This window comes from Mastigoproctus giganteus, chromosome 9, assembly GCF_048544385.1.
Source record: "Mastigoproctus giganteus isolate SK-2022 chromosome 9, ASM4854438v1, whole genome shotgun sequence".
In the NCBI taxonomy this organism is placed as follows: domain Eukaryota; kingdom Metazoa; phylum Arthropoda; class Arachnida; order Uropygi; family Thelyphonidae; genus Mastigoproctus; species Mastigoproctus giganteus.
In genome coordinates this window covers 153,046,823-153,065,828 of record NC_143583.1, presented here as the reverse complement: position 1 = coordinate 153,065,828, position 19,006 = coordinate 153,046,823, and the positions used below count along the sequence as shown (strand labels likewise).

At 40.7% G+C, this 19,006-nt stretch overlaps 1 protein-coding gene across 1 annotated transcript in view; it reads right to left on the bottom strand.

Moving 5' to 3' along the window:
• The window catches only part of LOC150080823 (LHFPL tetraspan subfamily member 6 protein-like), a 141,965-nt gene extending 124,990 nt beyond the window's left edge, over positions 1–16,975 (bottom strand). The window contains exon 1 of the mRNA XM_090381346.1: positions 16,024–16,975. Within this exon, the coding sequence (XP_090237472.1) occupies positions 16,024–16,408 (385 nt within the window). The 5' untranslated portion in view covers positions 16,409–16,975. The remainder of the gene's footprint in view (positions 1–16,023) is intronic.
• Between the last annotated feature and the right edge of the window lie 2,031 nt (positions 16,976–19,006).

The following is a 19,006-nucleotide window of genomic DNA, read 5'->3' as shown; positions in this document are numbered from 1 at the left end:
TTGAAGAGCTTCTGCTAACTGCGTTGATCTGAGAGCTGGGGGAAGGTGGAGTTTGCTGTTGGCCCATTTTAGAAGCCAGAATTCGGCAGAGAATATTCTTTTGATGTTGGATTCGGCGGCCGAGGCCCATATCTCTGAAGCATACAGTATTGTCGGGTAAAGGATTGATACGATGTATCTTTTTACCAGTTGTGGGTCGGTGGTGTGGAGCAGCTGTTGTTTGGCGACCCAGCGTAGTGAGTTCAGCCTCGACTGTATGAGGTTTATGTGATCGTTGAAAGATAGTTTGGAGTCGAAGACGACCCCCAGATCTTTGTGTGTTTGAACACTTGGAACTGAGGAGCCGTTAAGCACAGGCTCCAACGTTGTTGGGCTGCCCTTTAGAGAGTAAGTTATTTGTGCTGATTTTAGGGGGGGGTTGATTTGGAGGTTGAAGGTATTGAGGTAGTCAGCCATGTCCTGCAGTTTGCTAGTGATTTGCTGAGTGATTTCGGTTGCCGAGTTGGATGGCGATATTTTAGTAAGGAGCTTGACATCGTCAGCATATGTAATCCAATTGCACTTATTGGTCACAAATGGCACCATGATTGCTGAGAAGAGAATGCCAGACAGGACCCCCCCCCTTGAGGTACACCGGCAGTTATGTGGCGCGTGAAGGTCTTTGTTCCGATCTTTAGAACAAGGGTCCATTTTTCTTGATACCGTTTTATGTCATTTACTATGTTATCTACTTTTAATTTCTCGCGGATATCTAAATTTCTTTGGTGGTCTAGTCTTGTAAAGCCTAATAATGGTCTTAAAAATCTCATTTCTGCTGCGTCTAGTTTGTGTGCATCTTTCTTATTTATGACCCAAGTCTCACAGCTGTAGAAGAGGGCTGGTTTTGAAGTGATGTTGTGCAGTCGTAATTTTGTTTCAGTTGTCATTTGTTTTCCGAAGTGGCGTTTAATCGTTCCATTCATTTTATTATATTTTTGTAGTTTAGTGTGGATGTCTTTCCCTTCATTTGATATTAAATTTCCCAAAAAGGTGAAGTCAGATATTTGTTCTATTATTTTATCATCAATAACAATTTTGACTCTTTGTATGTTTTTTCCACATAATCCCATTGATTTTGTTTTTGAGGTGGAGATTTTCATCTCGTACTTTTACCTATTTTATTAAGTTCATTTGCTGCTATCTGTAGTTCATCTTCGGATTTTGCAATTGTATTCAAGCAAAGTGTATTCTCACAAAATATTAAAAGGCAACTTTGATAACAAGCTACTATATGTGAGATTTGTTCTACAGGGTGTCCAAAATTTTGCTTCATACTTTCAAATGGCCATTTTCTTTATGGAATATACAGTATATATTCCATCAGGAAATATGTCCATTTGAAATTGTACAGTTAGTTTGAATATACGTAGTATTCAAATTAAGGGTACAATATTGTTCCAGTGATGGAACTGGTCGGTTGTAGGTTTTCAGAAATTTACACAGGAACTGTACAACTAAGAATTAGGCAAATGACGACAGAGAAAATAAAACAGTATCTCATCGAGAAACAAGTGATTGGTGTGTTTACAATAATACAGTAATAATAATAAGAAGAAAAACTACAAGGAACTCCAGAAAGTCGCAATCCTGACGAGCAATCGGTAAGCCCCACAACTGGTGAACCCCAGGAATAGATAACATCTACAATTACTGATACAAGAAGTTCAGCTGCACACACACAGGCCCATAGCGGAGAAGTTCAGCAAGATAATAAGACACCCTGACATAGTCCCATAGTCTCTCACTCAAGGAATCAGCTACCGGAAGGCTAAGAACCCAGTAAAGTACAGATCAATCACCGGTTTTTCAACAATGTGCAAGATCCTGACAAGTTGCATTACTAAAATGACATCAGACCACTTGGAGAACAGAACATTATGGCCGTATAGCAGAAGGGGTGCAAACAGACGAGCAAAGGATTGAAGGAACAATTGAACATTGATTCTGCATTATGGAGCAAGCTTACAAGAAGCCCCGCAACCTGTACACGATCTATATTGACTACCGAAACTCCTTCGACTCCATGTTACAAGGTTGGCTGATAGAGACACTGAAAATCTACAAAGTCAACTCAACTCTGACACACTTCATAGAAGCAACCATGGCAAAATGGAGGACCACCATCAAGGTCGAGAACATAACGACTAGAGCGATACCTATAACAAGAGGAATCTTTCAGGGAGATGCCCTGAGCCCTCTACGGTCCTGTCTGGTACTCAACCCATTCTCCACCATGCTAAATAACAGAAAGTAAGGATATACCCAAAAAGAAATTAAAAAGAACCTGTACACCCTCTCTCATCTGATGTACATGGATGGCATCAAACTCTACGCCGTAACCTAGAATCAACTCCAACAGATACTCCGGAGGCCGACCGGGCTAGCCGAGTGGGTCAAGTGCCTGCCTCGCAACCCAAAGGTAGCGGGTTCGAATCCCGCCTCGGGCTTGGATCAGAGTACTGCAAAAACCATGGGAGGTGCATTATGGCCACAGAAGCTGATGCGCCAACAACTAACTAAAAAAAAAAAAAATACTCCGGATCACCGAAGACTTAAGCACCGACATCAGGATGAAATTTGGCTTCGACAAATATGAGACCATGGATTACATCAAGAACATCTAGTCAAACAAAAGTACCAGCTGATGACCGGTGAAGGGATTGAAACTATGACAGAGGGAGAGACATACAAATATCTGGTGATGATGCAGACCCACCAGTTAGAACACAAGGAGATAAAGGTGCCCGCCTTAGTGAAAAATATCATCAGAGACCGAAGCCTGCTAAAATCAAAGCTGAGTGGAGGGAACATTGTCAATGCTGTAAACACTTACACAGTCCGAATACTAATAATCCTTCGGGATTATAGATTGGACGAACACCGAGCTGGAGGAGATTATGGAATCGATCAGGATACTGATGACCAAGAGCCGCCAACACCACCCGAAGCTGGCCATCGATAGATTGATCATAGCCCATAAAGTCGGAGCGAGGGAATTGACTGACCTTTTTTTTTTATGAAAACCCCAAACACGAAAGGTATCAAAACTTATAGTACTTAGTACCGTGCATGGGTTGAAGGAGAAGTATGGGGGGAGAGGGGTGCCGGAAACTTTGCTCTAGAGACTAAACATGGGTTTCGCCACTTCAACCTCCAATAAGCAAAGTGGTGGTATTTCACCGGTTGATGAAAGTCATGTACCACCTACAGACCTCGTTGACTTGTGATTAAACTTATGTTAATAATAATAATATTGAACAAGAGAAGGCGATTAAGAATCTGCAGGATTATTTCTAGGAAAACACCGCACCAATCTACCAAGCCATAAGAAAAATAGACAAACGGGACAAAACACTCATCCCCAACAAGGAGATCTCGCTGATACAGACAGAAGAAACAAAGACAGGAAGATGGGAGAAGAAGACACTCCATGGCAGACACTACAATGACCTCCCTCAAGACTACATAGGTAGGTGGCTTCCAACGTTTGGCTCACGAACGGAAGGCTCTTCTCCGAGACCGAAGGATTCATGCTCGCCATCCAAGATCAGTTAACCAATACTAGAAACTACAAAAAAATTATTATTTTTAGGCCACCCGAATAATTAAATTCATTTGCCGTGCTGTGCGTCTTATGTCTGTTATTTGCGTGTGTTTTGCGGTGGTCGATTTGTCTGGGTTTTTTTTATGAAAAAACCCCAGTTTCTGAGGCAAAATCTTGCTACCTACTCCTGAGACCGACTAACTCAGCCACGGAGTGAAAAAAGCCCATTAAAGTTCCTCGCGTCATCGACGGGATTCAAACCCCAGACCTTTTCCACCCGATGTGGGGAGGACGGTGACGATATCACTGTGCTACCTCACAAACACTAGAAACTATATGTATGTATTGTATGTAGACATGCATATTTTCTTGTGTAGGACGGCACCTGAACGTCAGTTCATCTCCGCGTTGCTACTCTGTGATGGATACAGAACTCTGTAAAAGGCCAGAAATATGTGTGTTCGCGCGCGCTTGCTATAAACTACAGGAAATACATCGAAAGGATTCCGGAATAACAGATGACACATCCCGACGATGCCACCTTTCCCCAGAAACAATCTAGCACATTACCGCAAGATGTGGTGTGATCACCCAGACGGAGTACACACACAGACAAAATCAGGTGGTCTAGATAATATATCAGAAGGTAGCCTAAAAATATTAGCTGATCAAAGATAGTTTGCCGTATTAAAAGTACGAGCTTCAGATCGTACTAGAGACACTTAAATATTATACTCTACTTAAATATTATACTGGGACCGTGCCATAATAACGGACAAGACGATCCCGGACAACGAACAGACGTAACCCTCGTCGACAAAAGGGAAATTGCTAGCTACCTGATTGATATAGCGATGTCCAACACCATCAACCTCCAGAAAACCTACGAGGAAAAGATCAGGAAGTACGCAGACCTAAGACAGGAAGTCAAAGATATGTCGCATATGGAACAAGTAATGTTCCATATGCCACACCGTGTCAACCACAGGCATGGTGCCAAAGAACTTCAGAAGGACATAGCAGAAATCGCCTTCCCAGAGAAAATTTACATGGAACTCCAGAAAGCTGCAATCCTGAACACCTGTAGGATAGTAAGAGAATTCCTCAACCAACAGTAATAATAACAATAAAATGGTAACTGGACAGAACCGAACACCCCACTTTGTGCCAGTACCCATTATGGCGCAGAAAATATCCCATAAAAGAGAAAAAGGTTTTATGACGTAGCCGAGTGGTCAGGCACGTGAGTGCAGTAGCACACGCTCTCTTAGTGGACAGGGATTCAAGCCCGTGACTGCTAAATACGATTAACGTTTGTATTGATCATTTAATGTAAACGTTACTGACCTGGTGGTCATGCTGGAGTATAATCAAGAACATTGTTTTTATTATTTGTCTCTGATTGGGATGAGGAGTTCCACTCAGTGACAGGTACTGCTACTAAATACGCAAGGTGGTTGTTGTTGGCGCCTCCGTAGCCAGGTGGGCAGGAGCAGTAGTGCGTAGCACACGCTTCTTGATTAGACGGGGATTCGAGCCCGTGACCACCAAATACGGAGGATTCTGAAAGGTCAGGGAATGACCACCGCATATCCAAGGAACAATATGGCCTTAGTTGCTAATGCTCCTAAAAACCAAATAACAAACAAACAACAAACAAAAACATTCCGTCTGAGATCGGCTAAATACAGCTTCTTTTTCTAGAGAAGAGTACTTTAGAAATTTCTCTAAGTCATGATGGGAATTGAACCTAGAGCTCTCTAAAAGAGTGGTAAGTGGCTAAATCACTATATTTGTCACGGAGGATAAGTGTGCTTAAAGTGTGTTAACAATCAGTAATGCAGCCACGGTCAATAAAAATCTTTCCCTGTAATGTTTAGAGAGAGAGGCGCCAAAGCATATAAGGCTGTGAGGCGACAGTTTATTGTGTTTGTAATTTCGTGTATTCTTTGATCGGTTTTCTATTTGCTGGAATAAAAACTATATAACCCTCGCGTGAGATCAACTAACTAGGCTATGTTGTTCAAAAAAAAAAAAGTCCATAAAATTTATCGCGTCATTGAAGAGATTCGAACCTGGGCATTTTTCACCCAGTGGGAGGAAGACATTGATTATATCTACTGTGCGAGTGCATAATATTTAGAGGAGAAGCCTCCAATCGTTTTAGTATAAGCGAACACAAGGTTCTTTTGAGAATATCAAGTGTGTGCTCATATATTTTGGCGAAAATAATAGGAAAAGTCACCACTATAAAAATCTAGACTCCGCATTTCGTAGCTGACCAATACTAATGCTATTGTAGCTCAATGAACAACATTAACATTGTTTGTGCATTTACAAAATCCGTCGTGTGTACATTTGATGTCCCGTTTACCATCGGGAGCAGACCATTCTTCAAATTTAGGTATGGACTATAACGCTTTTCTAAATTGGAGAAGAATGGTTTTGGACTAATCTACTCTAAATTTCTGACTATTGATTATAAGGTTTCTTGAATTCTCAACTGTGTCACTAACGTTCAGGAACCCTACTTAATTTGAAAGGGAAATTATACCAGAACACTCAGTCTCCTCACAAATATACGAGTACTTTGAGTTGTAAAGGCTTTTCCAGCTAACACATTTTAGTTATTAATAAACATTTAAAATAAAAACTTTTCTGAAAGTTTAGTTTGTTAAAACAAAGTTACTATAACTCACAATATGTTAACGTTTACATTGTAATTTAGATTTTGATATCAGTTGTTTTTTTTTTTTTTTTTGGTAGTTGTTGGCGCATCGGCTTCTGTGGCCATATTGCACCTCCCAAGGTTTTTGCAGTACTTTGATCCAAGCCCGAGGCGAGAATCGAACCCGCGACCTTTGGGTTGCCGGGCAGGTACTTTACCCACTCGGCTAGCCCGGTCGGCGTTATCAGTTGTAACTGGGCTCGTAGTAATATTAAAATATAATTCTCGAAACACAATTAACATTTTAAAACAAAATCATTAATTAAAATAATGAAACTTCTGTGTTTGTTTTGAAAAATATGGTGCTTTCCAGTCCACCTTAACAAAAGAGATATATATGGTGTATGAGGGGTGTTTGAAAAGTTTCTCCTTCCATATATTGAGTATTAGTATTAGTAACGGCCGCATGGTGCAAGAAAGCCTATGGCTTATGCTGCACCAGCCAAAAAAAAAAAAAAAAAAACCGAACAAAACAATGATAAAAACAAAAAATAAATAAATAAATAAAATAAATAACTAAATAATAATAATTAATAAATAAAAAAAATAAATAGAATAAAATATAAATAAAAAGGGAATTAAACCTATCATCCTGTGCGCTTCCCTTACCCGAAAGTACTATCCAGATGACCTTTGAATTTCCCCAAACTGTCGGCTTCTACCACCCATGAAGGCAACTTATTCCAGTAATTTATAACTCGCTGGCTAAAATAAAACTTCCTGCAGTCCAATCTAAACATTTCCCCCCCGTAACTTGAATTTATGTCCACTAGTTCTAGCATCATTTATAATCTTGAAAATTTTGTCCTCATTCATTTTACTGATGCCTCTCAGAGTCTTAAACACCTCAATCAAATCTCCTCTAAGGTGTCTAGTTTCCAAACTCTGCAACCCACATATTCGAAGTCTTTCTTCGTAAGGACGCCCTTTTGCCGATCTCACCAGGCGAGTTACCCGTCTTTGCACCTTTTCAAGAAGCTCGATGTCTTTCTTTAGATGCTGCCTCCATACTTGAACACAGTATTCCAAGTGTGGTCTAACATAAGCCTTATATAATGGGATTATCACGTCCCTATCTCTACTTGCAAAAGTTCGATAGATCATCGATAGGACACCATGGGCCTTCCTTGCAACCTGTTTACAATGCTCAGAGAATTTCATGTCTGACCGTATCGTAACACCCAAGTCCCTTTCCTCCAGTACTGGGTTTAGTTGAACTGCACCAAGTGAATAAGTTTTTTTGGGATTACTGTTTCCCAGGTGTAATACCTTACACTTTGTTGGATTAAAGCACAGCTGCCATTTTTCTGACCATTCTTGAAGTCTATCTAGGTCTCTCTGAAGGAGCTCAGCTTGACAGTGATCATTAACTACGTTACCAATTTTAACATCATCTGCAAATTTAGACATCACGCCCTCTATCCCTTCATCAATGTCGTTTATGAAAATTAAAAACAACAGTGGTCCTAATACTGATCCTTGGGGAATCCCACTTCTTACATCAACCCAATCTGAGGAATAGCCATTTATCACAACCCTCTGCCTCCTGCCCTGAAGCCATCCTTCTATCCATCTAAGGATTTCCCCAGTGATTCCAACCTGTTCCAGCTTATAAAGCAACCGCTCATGTGGGACTGAGTCAAAAGCTTTGCTGAAATCTAAATAAACAATGTCGAAATTATTCCCTAAATCCAGCTCGTGAGTGACCCTTTCGAAATAGCGAACCAGATTTGTTAAACATGATTTTCCCTTTACAAAACCATGCTGAGTATTCTTGAGAATTTCAATTCGATCCAAATGATCCTGAATTCCACCCTTGATCATTGCCTCCATGATTTTCCCTACTACTGAAGTCAGACTGACAGGTCGATAATTTCCAACTTCACTTTTAGAGCCACCCTTATGTATGGAAGATACATTTGCACTTTTCCAATCCAAGGGAATCTCCCCAGAGTCTAGTGATGCTCGCATAATTAGCCTCAATGGTTCAATGCACTCGCTTTCCGCCTCTCTTAAGATTATAGGGTATATTCCATCAACTCCAGGAGCCTTACTGGTCTGTAGGCTCGAACGTTCTTTCATTAAATAATCTTGCGAAATTTCAATATCATTAATTACATATTTTTTAACTTCGCTCCCACAATTTCCCATTGCCACAAAAGGCTTTTCATTTGTAAATATCGATGCAAAATAACTGTTGAGTTCATCTGCAACGGCAGCTGGTGTATTTATTACTATCCCCTTTCCCTTACGTAAAGGTCCGATCTGGTTTGTCCTGCTCTTCTTGGCATTTATATATGTGAAGAATTCTTTATCCCCCCTCTTTGCTCTGTTTGCTAGTGATTTCTCATAAACTGTCTTTGCCTGTCGAACCTTTTCTGTGGCTCTATTACAGATCACCTTGTAGCTGTTATAGGCTTCAGTACTTTTTATTGCTCTGTAATCTTTCCATGCCACCTTTTTCTGCTCAAGTAATGTGGCAACTTCACTATTCATCCAACTTGGAACCCTTCTCGTGGAGTATTTTTTTAATGGTATATACGCATTCAAGGCATCTGTGATTAATGTCTTAAAAGCGTACCACAGTTCAATTGTATTCATTCTCAGCGCGATATCTCCTTCCATGTATTGATTATATGAATATACACTAAACAGGATAACATTAAATTACAAGCGTGTATATACTTGTAGTCCAGAATAATATCCTAAATATAAGTATTATTTTTAATCTTAAACATGTCATGGATAACTGAAATAACAAAAGAAGAGGGTCGCGCAATAATGAAATACATTTTTTGAAAGGACTGCTTGTGAAGAAAATCCAACAGAGGATATGAGGGCTACATTAGATGACGACTATCCATCATACAGTAGAGTCACAAATGACGAACCAAGGTCTGAACTACCCGTTACTCTGTCAATTACAGAACATATTGTTAGTGTTCATGATCTGAATCTGAAAGATTGTCAGATTGGTTTGCGATACATAGCAACGACACTAAACATATAATCGTGTAAAAGAGTATCATATTGTCTAGGATTTAGTACGAAAAAAAAAACATTCAGTGAAACGGTTACCAAATGACTTGAATGCAGACTAGAAGAGGGAGAATTGTAAAGACAATTCTTGAAAAATTCGCCTAAGGTTCAAAAGAGTTTGTCAGCCATCGGTGACCGTAGATGACGCTTGGCTTCACTAATGTGACCCAGAAATCAAACAACAGAATGCAGTGGAATCATAAAGGATCTCGTCTCCATAAAAAACAGTTTCTTTGGAAAAAATAACGAAGAGTTATATTCGCAGATTTCCCCGAAAGGGTAAATCCTCTTCCTGAATGATAACGCTCCCATCACAGGGCTCGGGTAACCATGGATATTATCAACGATTTAAGTGATGAATTGTTGTCACACCCACCATGTTCTTCAGATATGGTCTCCTTTGGCTTATTGCTCATTTTATGCATTGAAAGAACATTGGAAAGAACGAACTGTGGAGCAAGCAACGATGTTATTCGTGCGGGAAAGGGGTTCGAGAAACAAGGCAGGCGATTCTACGTAAGGCGAATAGAAAACAAAATCAAAAAAAAAAAAAAAAAAAAACCGAGAAAACAGCATCACACGTATATTATTCGTTTCCATATTGCTTCATTCTTTTTGTTGTAGACCAGACCCATACGTAATTTTATTTTAACGAGATGTAAGTTTTTTACCGAGATCCAGATTACTATTCGGTAAAGTATTCTTGTTATATTCTTGCTTCAAACCCATCCAAAAGAAGCACATTAGAAACGGACTGTTCAAGAAAGTTTTTAGGCCCAAATCAGCTGAATTCCTCGTAGCTATCAAGTTTCCTTTTTGTGCTAAAGTCATTATCTTTAGAAATGCAATACTTTTCATAGGGACTGCGAATCCAGTTGTAATTTTCTGCTATTAGTGGAAAATATTCTCTGAATGTTACTAGGATGCCCATGTTTGGTTCAGAATGGGCTTTTTTCTGTTTTCTGTGCGATACAATATGGAAATCGTGTGCTATTAGAAAAAGATATCGGATGTGGTTTTTTCGTTTCTATTGCCGTTTCTTCACCTGCACAATGAACAATCGTTTTTGCACGTGAAGCAATCAATTTTATGCACTTGTGTGGACTTTCTAGCTTTTGCAGTTATCTCGGCAAGATGCTTAAAGGATGTTTATACGTCTTGATTCTGTCGATTTCGTCTTTAAAAGATTGAGTTTATTTTTAAAAAAAAACACCCTTTGTTTAGTTGTCTGTCTGTTTCTTAATGGCGATTTGCAGACAAACAGTAACGAACAGATGTGTCTGTTCGTTGCTGTTTCAAAAAACAGTGGCGTGTACTTCCCCGCTTATAGCACACTCGGTTACGGATGCTCTTCGTCCCCAGTAAATTACCAAACTGGATGAAATCATCGTAATATTTTCTACTCTTGATATTTGTTTTTGAAATTACACAGTATTCTTAATCACTGTGCATTATATAGGATGTTTGAAAAGTGTGCGCAAAAAAATTCTTTACAGTATGTGGTCCAAAGTAAGAGAAGAAAACAAGCCATATTGGCATGCTTCCGAAAGCGCTTATTTTGGAGTTATCACACATGAAATTCATTTACAACTAAAATGAGCTGACCGGGCTAGCCGAGTGGGTAAAGTACCTACCCGGCAACCCAAAGGTCGCGGGTTCGATTCTCGCCTTGGGCTTGGATCAAAGTACTGCAAAAACCTTGGGAGGTGCAATATGGCCACAGAAGCCGATGCGCCAACAACTACCAAATCAAAAAAAAAAAAAAAACTAAAATGAAGGGAACAGAGGTGCGGATAAGCCGGAACAAGTAAAAAATAAAATTCGCTGATATTGTTGTTTTGTTCGAAAGAGTGCGATCTCAAAACAACGAATAACGGAGAAGCTTTTGCGGGTCAGTCCTGTGTATAATATTTGTTGTTTGGCTTCAGAGCAGATTTCATTTTCCAACGCTGAATATGCAGATGTACATCTTGTGTATGGTTGCAGCGGAGGAAATTCACTTGAAGTAAGACGATGATACCACAAAAACTTTCCTAACAGAAGAATGATAAAAATTGCCAACTATTTGTGGCCATTTGGGGGTTCGAATATTTCTTCGCACTGGAGGGCAGCCTGAGCGACCGCAGGCCTACCAATAAGACGTCAGAAACCAAATTTTTGACTGGTAAAAGAAGATCCACGGACCAGTAGCCGACGAATTTCTGCTCTACACATCTTTTTTTTTTTTTTTGCAATCATTGACTCCATCGGATGAACCCTTAGCGACGACAGTTCTGTTGGTGGCTTCCCTGCAAAGCCAGATTTAATGGGAACAGTGAATTTGCGGCAGGGCCCAAAAATTTAATTTCCTCCCTCCCCCAAAAAACAAATAAAATAAAGAAATAAAACTGTTCAGGTAATCGAAAAAAAATCATATTTTTAATGTTTTCCTGTTATAATTTGATCTAACTGTGATCGACAGAACTCTATTGCAACGTTTACCTTTTTCGATCACGTTATAAAATGACTTTAAAAACAATAACAAAAAGATGTAAATAAATATACCTTTTGCCTTTTTTTTTTCTTTGTTGTTGTTTATGAGTGAGGAAGTTCTCTGCAAAAATACGCACAAGGATCATCGGAATCCAAAATCCGAAATTGCTATTTCGTCGTCATGCCGAAGATCTTGATTTTGTGAGTTGTATACTGCTTACTGATGAAGCCAGCTTTGCATTGCATGGAATCATCGACTCGCACAACTTGTATGAGCATGTGGAAGCATATCCGCACGTTGTAATGTAAGAACCACAAGAGAAGTCCACTGTGAACTGATCTGGTGCGGTAATCCGTTAATCCGGCCACATGTTCTTCTGGGACTGATTGGCCAAGCTTATCCACACGTTTTGCTTGTATTTTCTTGGGATTAATTGACGATCTCTCTCTCTCTCTCTCTCTCTCTCTCTCTAGACAAGAGGTGAAATGTGGTTCATGCCCTCGTGAGTAGCAGAGTTGGTTGAATCACTGTCTTTTCCACCAGGTAGAAAAGACCCATTTTCGAATCCCGACAATGATGCGAGAAATTTTTACTAGCCATTTTTCACAAAATGGCTGAGTTAGTCGGTCTCAGGCAAGTGTAACATGGTTTTTTTCTCCCAGAAACTCGGGTTTTTCGCCCATCAAAACAGAAATCGACCACAGAACGCACGCAATTTACGGACATTATATACGGCGCAATATGTCCTAAGTTGCTAATGCGCCTCCAACAAACAATCAATTTTGTTCATGCACGCGCCCACCCATTTCGGCCAAAGGATAGATGTTACCTATTCACTCGGATGAAGAGGTCGGGAAACCCCTATTGCTTGGCTAACACGGTCGTCCTACTTGAACCTTATCACTATTCCGTGTGCGATTATTGAAAGAGGAGGTGTATGAAACGGGCGTTCCGGATATCGCAGAACGCAAATTAATTCGATGAGTCTTCGAGTCTCTCGTCGAATAAGGCTCTATTCAAACGCAAGGGCTTTGAACAATAATTGCAAAATCAGTATATGACCCTTCGAAATTAAGGTTATTTTATTTTAATTCTTTTGAAAGTTTATTTCAAAAAAAGAATTGAAATACCATTGTTGCTGTTATGGGCATTGCATCAGACATACTTGTAAATTTTTCACTGATTGCAATAAAGATATAGTATAATAGCTTCGAAATAAACCATTTTTCGACACTCGTTATATATACTTTTGAATTACATTGTATAAATGAAAGTATTAAGTATTTTTGGATATTAGTTGAAAAGGAACGTCAGATCAAACGCGTTTTTCAATCCCTGGGGGAAGTTTTAGTTCCGATTTCAATTCCGTATACACAGTTTCCTCTTCTCCGTAGAAGTCTGTCAATATATATAAAGTAAGTTTCGGATGCTCGAGTATTATTCTAGAAGGAAAAATTGGACATTAACTACATTTTCATAGCATATCTTTTTGGTTCGTGTGGAAGTTTAAGTCGAATTTCCATTTGTAGCATCCATTTCCGACCCTTCAGAAACACTATTAGAAATCTGGAACAACATTAGTGATCTACAAAATGTATGCGACTACTTAGAATATTCTTTTGATCCCATTATACAAAATTCTAAGTGGTAGGTTGACCCATTTCCCCTTCTTAGGATTTATTCCGTTATTATAACGGTTCTCCTCAACCTAACATCGAAAAGTCATTCCTTTATTTTTTTTTTCCATTTTCTTCTATCTTCCCAATCTCTCTCCACCAGTCCTCTTCTATTCATGGCTGCTCTCGCACCCTATATCCACGTCATTCTTGTCTTCCTCTCTTTTTCCTTCTCCATGGCATCCATTTCATGACTCCTCTCGGCAATCTGTCGTGCTCCATTCTGTTCACATGGCCAAACCACTCCAATCTTTTCCCCTCTATTTTATTAATGATGGTTTTTTTTGGACATTCATTGTATTCCTTATCACCTCATTTCTAACTTTTTCAGTCCTAGACTCTCTTGCCTATCTTTGCCAAAAATCCATCTCAACGGCCAGTAGTTTATTTTTTTGTCTTTCAGTTAAGGTCCAAATTTCACATCCATATAATAAAACACTTTGTAATATTGCATTATATATTTGATGTTTTGTTTTATTAATAATATTTTTATTCCATATCACATAATTAAGCATTCCTATGACTTTTCTACCTTCACCCAGTCTTCTCTCAATTTCCTGCGCAGATGATCCGCCAGCCTGAATAACTGAACTCAGGTCTTTAAATTACTGTACAGTTTTCACCTGTATTCCATCTAAATCCAGAACCTCCTCACTTCGATTCATATACTTTCTGTCTTATTAAAATTAACTGTCAGTCCCCATGTTTTTTATTGTTCTAGTAACTTTCTGCCTATGCAGTTTACCTCATCATCATCCTGTGCTACCACGACTTGGTCGGCTTTAAACAATATTTTTACCAAGGGGAACACCCATTTGACTGCACTTCTGTGACCATGGTCTTAGAGCAACTTCTATTTACAGCTTAAACAAAGTAGGTAACAAACAGCATCCTTGAAATTGTCCTTTGGAAGTCGAATTTTCTTGATATTTTTGAACCAATTTTTATACAGCATGTATTGTTCTTGTAAATGCTTCTAATTATTTCAATTAATGGCTGGCTTATTGACATTTTTGCCCTAGCCTTCCATAGAAGATTCCTTGGCACATTATCATACACTTTCTTTGTCTATGAACAGCATACCTACATCTTGGTTTGTAGCCTGACATTTTTCCAGAATTTGCTTAACAGTGAATAAATTATCTATACATGAGTGTCCAGTCGAAAAGCTACACTGTTCTTCCGAAATAACAATCTATTGTTCCAGTTTTTATCTTATCACTTTTCCAAATAGTTTAGCAATAGAGCTCATAACATTTTTGTATCTCAAAACCTTAATATTTCTGTTTCTAAATTCCTTGGCTTTCAAATGTAATTATGTAATAATTACATAGTTACATTATATAATACATAATGGGCGAAAACCGTACAATTTAATTCTTTTTAATATTGGCCTTTGCTCATAGCAGCATTATATAAAAGGCGATAATAACACCTCTTGCCACGTCGAATGATTCAGCATCCTCTGAAGTTCTGCCTTGTTCTCTGGTGAATCTGTTTCCGGCAGGTTACTCCAGCCGACGTATTTGTTATGGGGAAAGCAATGGCATCCGACAAATTCATCCTGTTTGTAGCCAGCAATAATTACATGCAGTAGCCATGTGTGGTATGGGCTGAATTTTCCACAATGGAAAAACGGACCTTGTTTTCGTTAATGATTCTTTAAACGCCGCTGATCGCATGGTTGACTTACGGCATCACCCTCAGCCGCTGTTCCAGACAGGTAATTTATAGTTTCGCACCAACACCTTCCAGGAAAGTGGTACGGCCTCCCACTTTGCAAACACCACATCAGCGTGGAAAGTCAAAACAGCATCCAGCTGCTTTCTTGGGTTCTTCCACAACGCCAGTATGAGTTCGATATGCATGTTCTGAGCAACTGCAATGAAACAAAATTGGAAACACTGACACTCTTCTACTTCATGTCCGAGTCTGTTCTTCGCATGTGGTAATGTAACTCTATACCGAGGAAACGATGATTTGATAAAGCATGGGCTTTTAACATAGGTTCTCATGTTTTATTATGGCAAGGTAGTACATATTTACGTTTTTTATTGATACAGGTAAATAAAGACAGCAGCAAACGTTCTGAACAGTTTTGCTGTCCACATTATATAGATGTGAAATACAAAATGGGTTTTGCGTCACAAAAACTCACTCGGCTTCCTTTAATGCAGACCTAATGCATCATTCTCAAGTGACCTGAATGCCGACACATTCTGAAGGACTGCATGATGCTCCTAGTAAACAGTCCCCTAGCTGTCATCACTGCCCTTAATAAAACCAGATGGACCTGAAAAGTAACTATAAATAGCTAATCTCTTCCTGTTATCATGAACCTGTACACATCTGATTCTGGCTATAACCTATTCCACGTATTAAGTCACAAGTTGCTATATAGTGTGGCAAGGGCCTGTAGGCATTTTATAAAGAGAAAAGCACGATTGACAGTGGATTATTACATTGTTTTATGAGCGAATGAACAGGACTTGATGGGGAATGGGAAGGGGGTTCTAGCACTTACCTGCAGCCATCTGAATTAGTCCTAGAACTCTCGCTGTCGATGATGTCAAGACATCTGAAACGCAGCACGAAGCCAGGACGGTAAAGGCCACCAAAAATGAGGTAGCAGCTCCCAACCCCACCGTCACTGTGACGACCTGCCATGAGACACTGGGGATGTCAGCAAAGGTAGTATATCGACCGCACTCATACACCATCTCCAGCTGACCGTCCTCCGTCACCCGAGGGTAATTGCATCGTCGGAAGGAGCCAAAGGTCACTTCGGTGATATTGGTCAGGGATCCCCTCATCCAGAAAGGGAAATAGAAACCAACGGAGTTCATAACTGACGCCACAAGGGAGAAAAAGGCCCAGAAGGCCCCTGCAGCTGTAATCCGACAAGACATGGGGAAGAGGGAGGGAGTCTGGAAGCGGCTAGCCGGAGAGCAGCCGAATGGCACTCAGACGAGGTCACGAGGAGAGACACGCACACTTCACTCCCGAAGCGTCTTTCAGAGTCGCACTAAAGCGCTGCATACGAACTCAACACAAAGCTTCGTTGTTGACTACTCATATCCAACACTGCATTCCCGTTTTCGGTAGGGTCGTCACACGACCACTTTTCAGAAATGTGAAGCCGATCTTGCGAGGTCATGGAAGAATTCCGCGCTCGCGCGCACACACGAAATCTTGCGATGGCGCCGTACAAGGAAACAAATTCTGCTACGTTTTGACAGGGCAATCGAGTCGTTGGAATTACGCAGTTCCACGTGCGACCGAGTTGCAGGCCTCACCAGGAATCCCTGCACACTACACGCCCTCTGTGAACCATCGAAACAGGATGCGACTCGACAGCACTTCAGCGCTGCACTTTGAGTGTCAAACGAAAATAAAACAAACAGAACGAAACACGCGCATGATGCATGCAGTGCAGCCCTGAAAGAACCTGAAATGCAGCGAACACCTCACTCAACAGACTGCCGTCTGTTTCTGCGCTTCTGACTTGAGGCCGCTCTTTTCTCAAGAACCACGTGACCCGAAGAACGACAGAGGCGCCTCTGGCGGTTAGAAACCCAACTTGGGAGATAAGTACTTCTGTAATGGACAAGGGAGGCAGTCGAAGATGACCTGAATTGTACTATCGCTCGTCGGTCGAATCTAGTGCGGGAAAATATGAGGGATGTTTCTGTCCTGAAGCCCTTTCGCTTCAGCGGATTAGAAAATACGCGTGGAAAAGTTGTGCTTAGTGTAAAATCTCTCTCTTCGTAGTGGTTAGAACGGACACGCATGACATCAGCGAACATGGAAAACTGTAACGATTGTACAGGACTGCCAAGAACGATTCTTCGATACTGCTTGACCGCCGTTTCTCGTTTGCGATGACGTGTCGGCCGTGTCCGAACAGTTACGACTCTCGCAATCTCCTTGTTCTGTCAACGAAGCAAAATTACGTGCCAGCTCCTCCTTTCTGTCTCGCGCTTCCTGGCGACTGTCAGTTTTCGGGAAATATGCTTCATCAGCGGGCCTGTAGCTGACGTCGCTGGTTTTCGTGTGGCACTCAATGAATGAGTCCTTTCGGCTTGCGAGGAGGTGCGTTTCTCGACTCTGTCACGCTGTCGTAAATGTTTGTGACAGCCGTAATCCTTTCCGAGTGTACAATCGCCATTCGTTTACATAGGGAGCGATTTAGAGAGACGGCTACGACGAACGAAACGAATGCCACTAAGAAAAATTCAATTCACTAACATAATCAGAATGCATCGCTGGAGGATTCGATTCAAAACGTCCGGTCTTTCTCTCCCTCCCTCTCAAGTGTCTCGTGCTAAGAACAGGCGTCTTCTTTTGTTCGCCTCTCGACGCCTTAAATACTCTCGAATGGTTGACAGCAGAATTCTGTGGAAATGTAATTTGGAGGACACAAACAGAGCTGTTGTAGAAGTGTTCGTTATATCGAAGATTAGATCCCATCGTTTTAATTAAGCAACAATCTCAGTACTCGCTCTCTCTCTCTCTCTCTCTCTCTCTCTCATGGTGGCCACCTGTGTTTCAGTTCCCTTATGTGGGCATAATCAGATCCTAGCTAGCAACGACGTTCCCTCCACAAAATCGCCTAGAGCATCCACTTTCCCAAGCCATGATATTAGGACTTCGTCCGTGCTTCAAGGTCACCTGTAATTATAGCTCCTTCCTCTAGAGGAGGGGACTGACTGCGAGAGATGCGTGTAGGTAACCTCTCTTACTTAGCATTGTTAACTGTCTGTAAGCTTACCGATGGGTCAGAGAGTACGGGAAGGTTGGGCGCCGTCAAACTCACGAGAAAGGAGCATCGCTTTTCCGAAATTGGACATTAACAGCGGTTCACACTGGCTGCAGATTTTTCACGGTGGCATGTAACACCTCATCATCTATCAAGCCCGCACGCGCGCGCGCACGCACACACAGAGAGAGAGAGAGAGAGAACAATTCCAGTTCCTCCATATTTGAAGATTCAATGCGCAAGCCATAATATGATATGGGTTTAAATTAACTATAAAATATCGGTGTAGATACACCATAGTTTACCCATAAATTAAACTACGTATGTAGTGTGAAGGCATCGTTTTTAATTGTATCTCTTATTGTGGCTACCTTCACAACGAGATACCAGGTATTGCACTACTTCGAATAAGTAACGCTTCTCTGGTAGAGAAGACTACTGCTATTTATTCTCAGTGGATTATGGGAGACACCATTCGGCATCTCTCATATTGTGGAACCACTTTACAACTGTGATGGCATGTTTTCATTATCAGGGTACCTGCCCACCCACCGATGATAGGCCAACAGCTTCGAAACGATCGTCTGGGTGGTGGTATCCGCTGAAAATAAATAACAGTAGTCTTCTCTACTAGAGAAGCGTCATTTATTCGAAGTAGTGCATTACCTGGTATCTCATTGTGAAAGTAGCCACAATATGGGATATAGTACAATTAAAAACGATGCCTTCACACTACGTACGTAGTTTC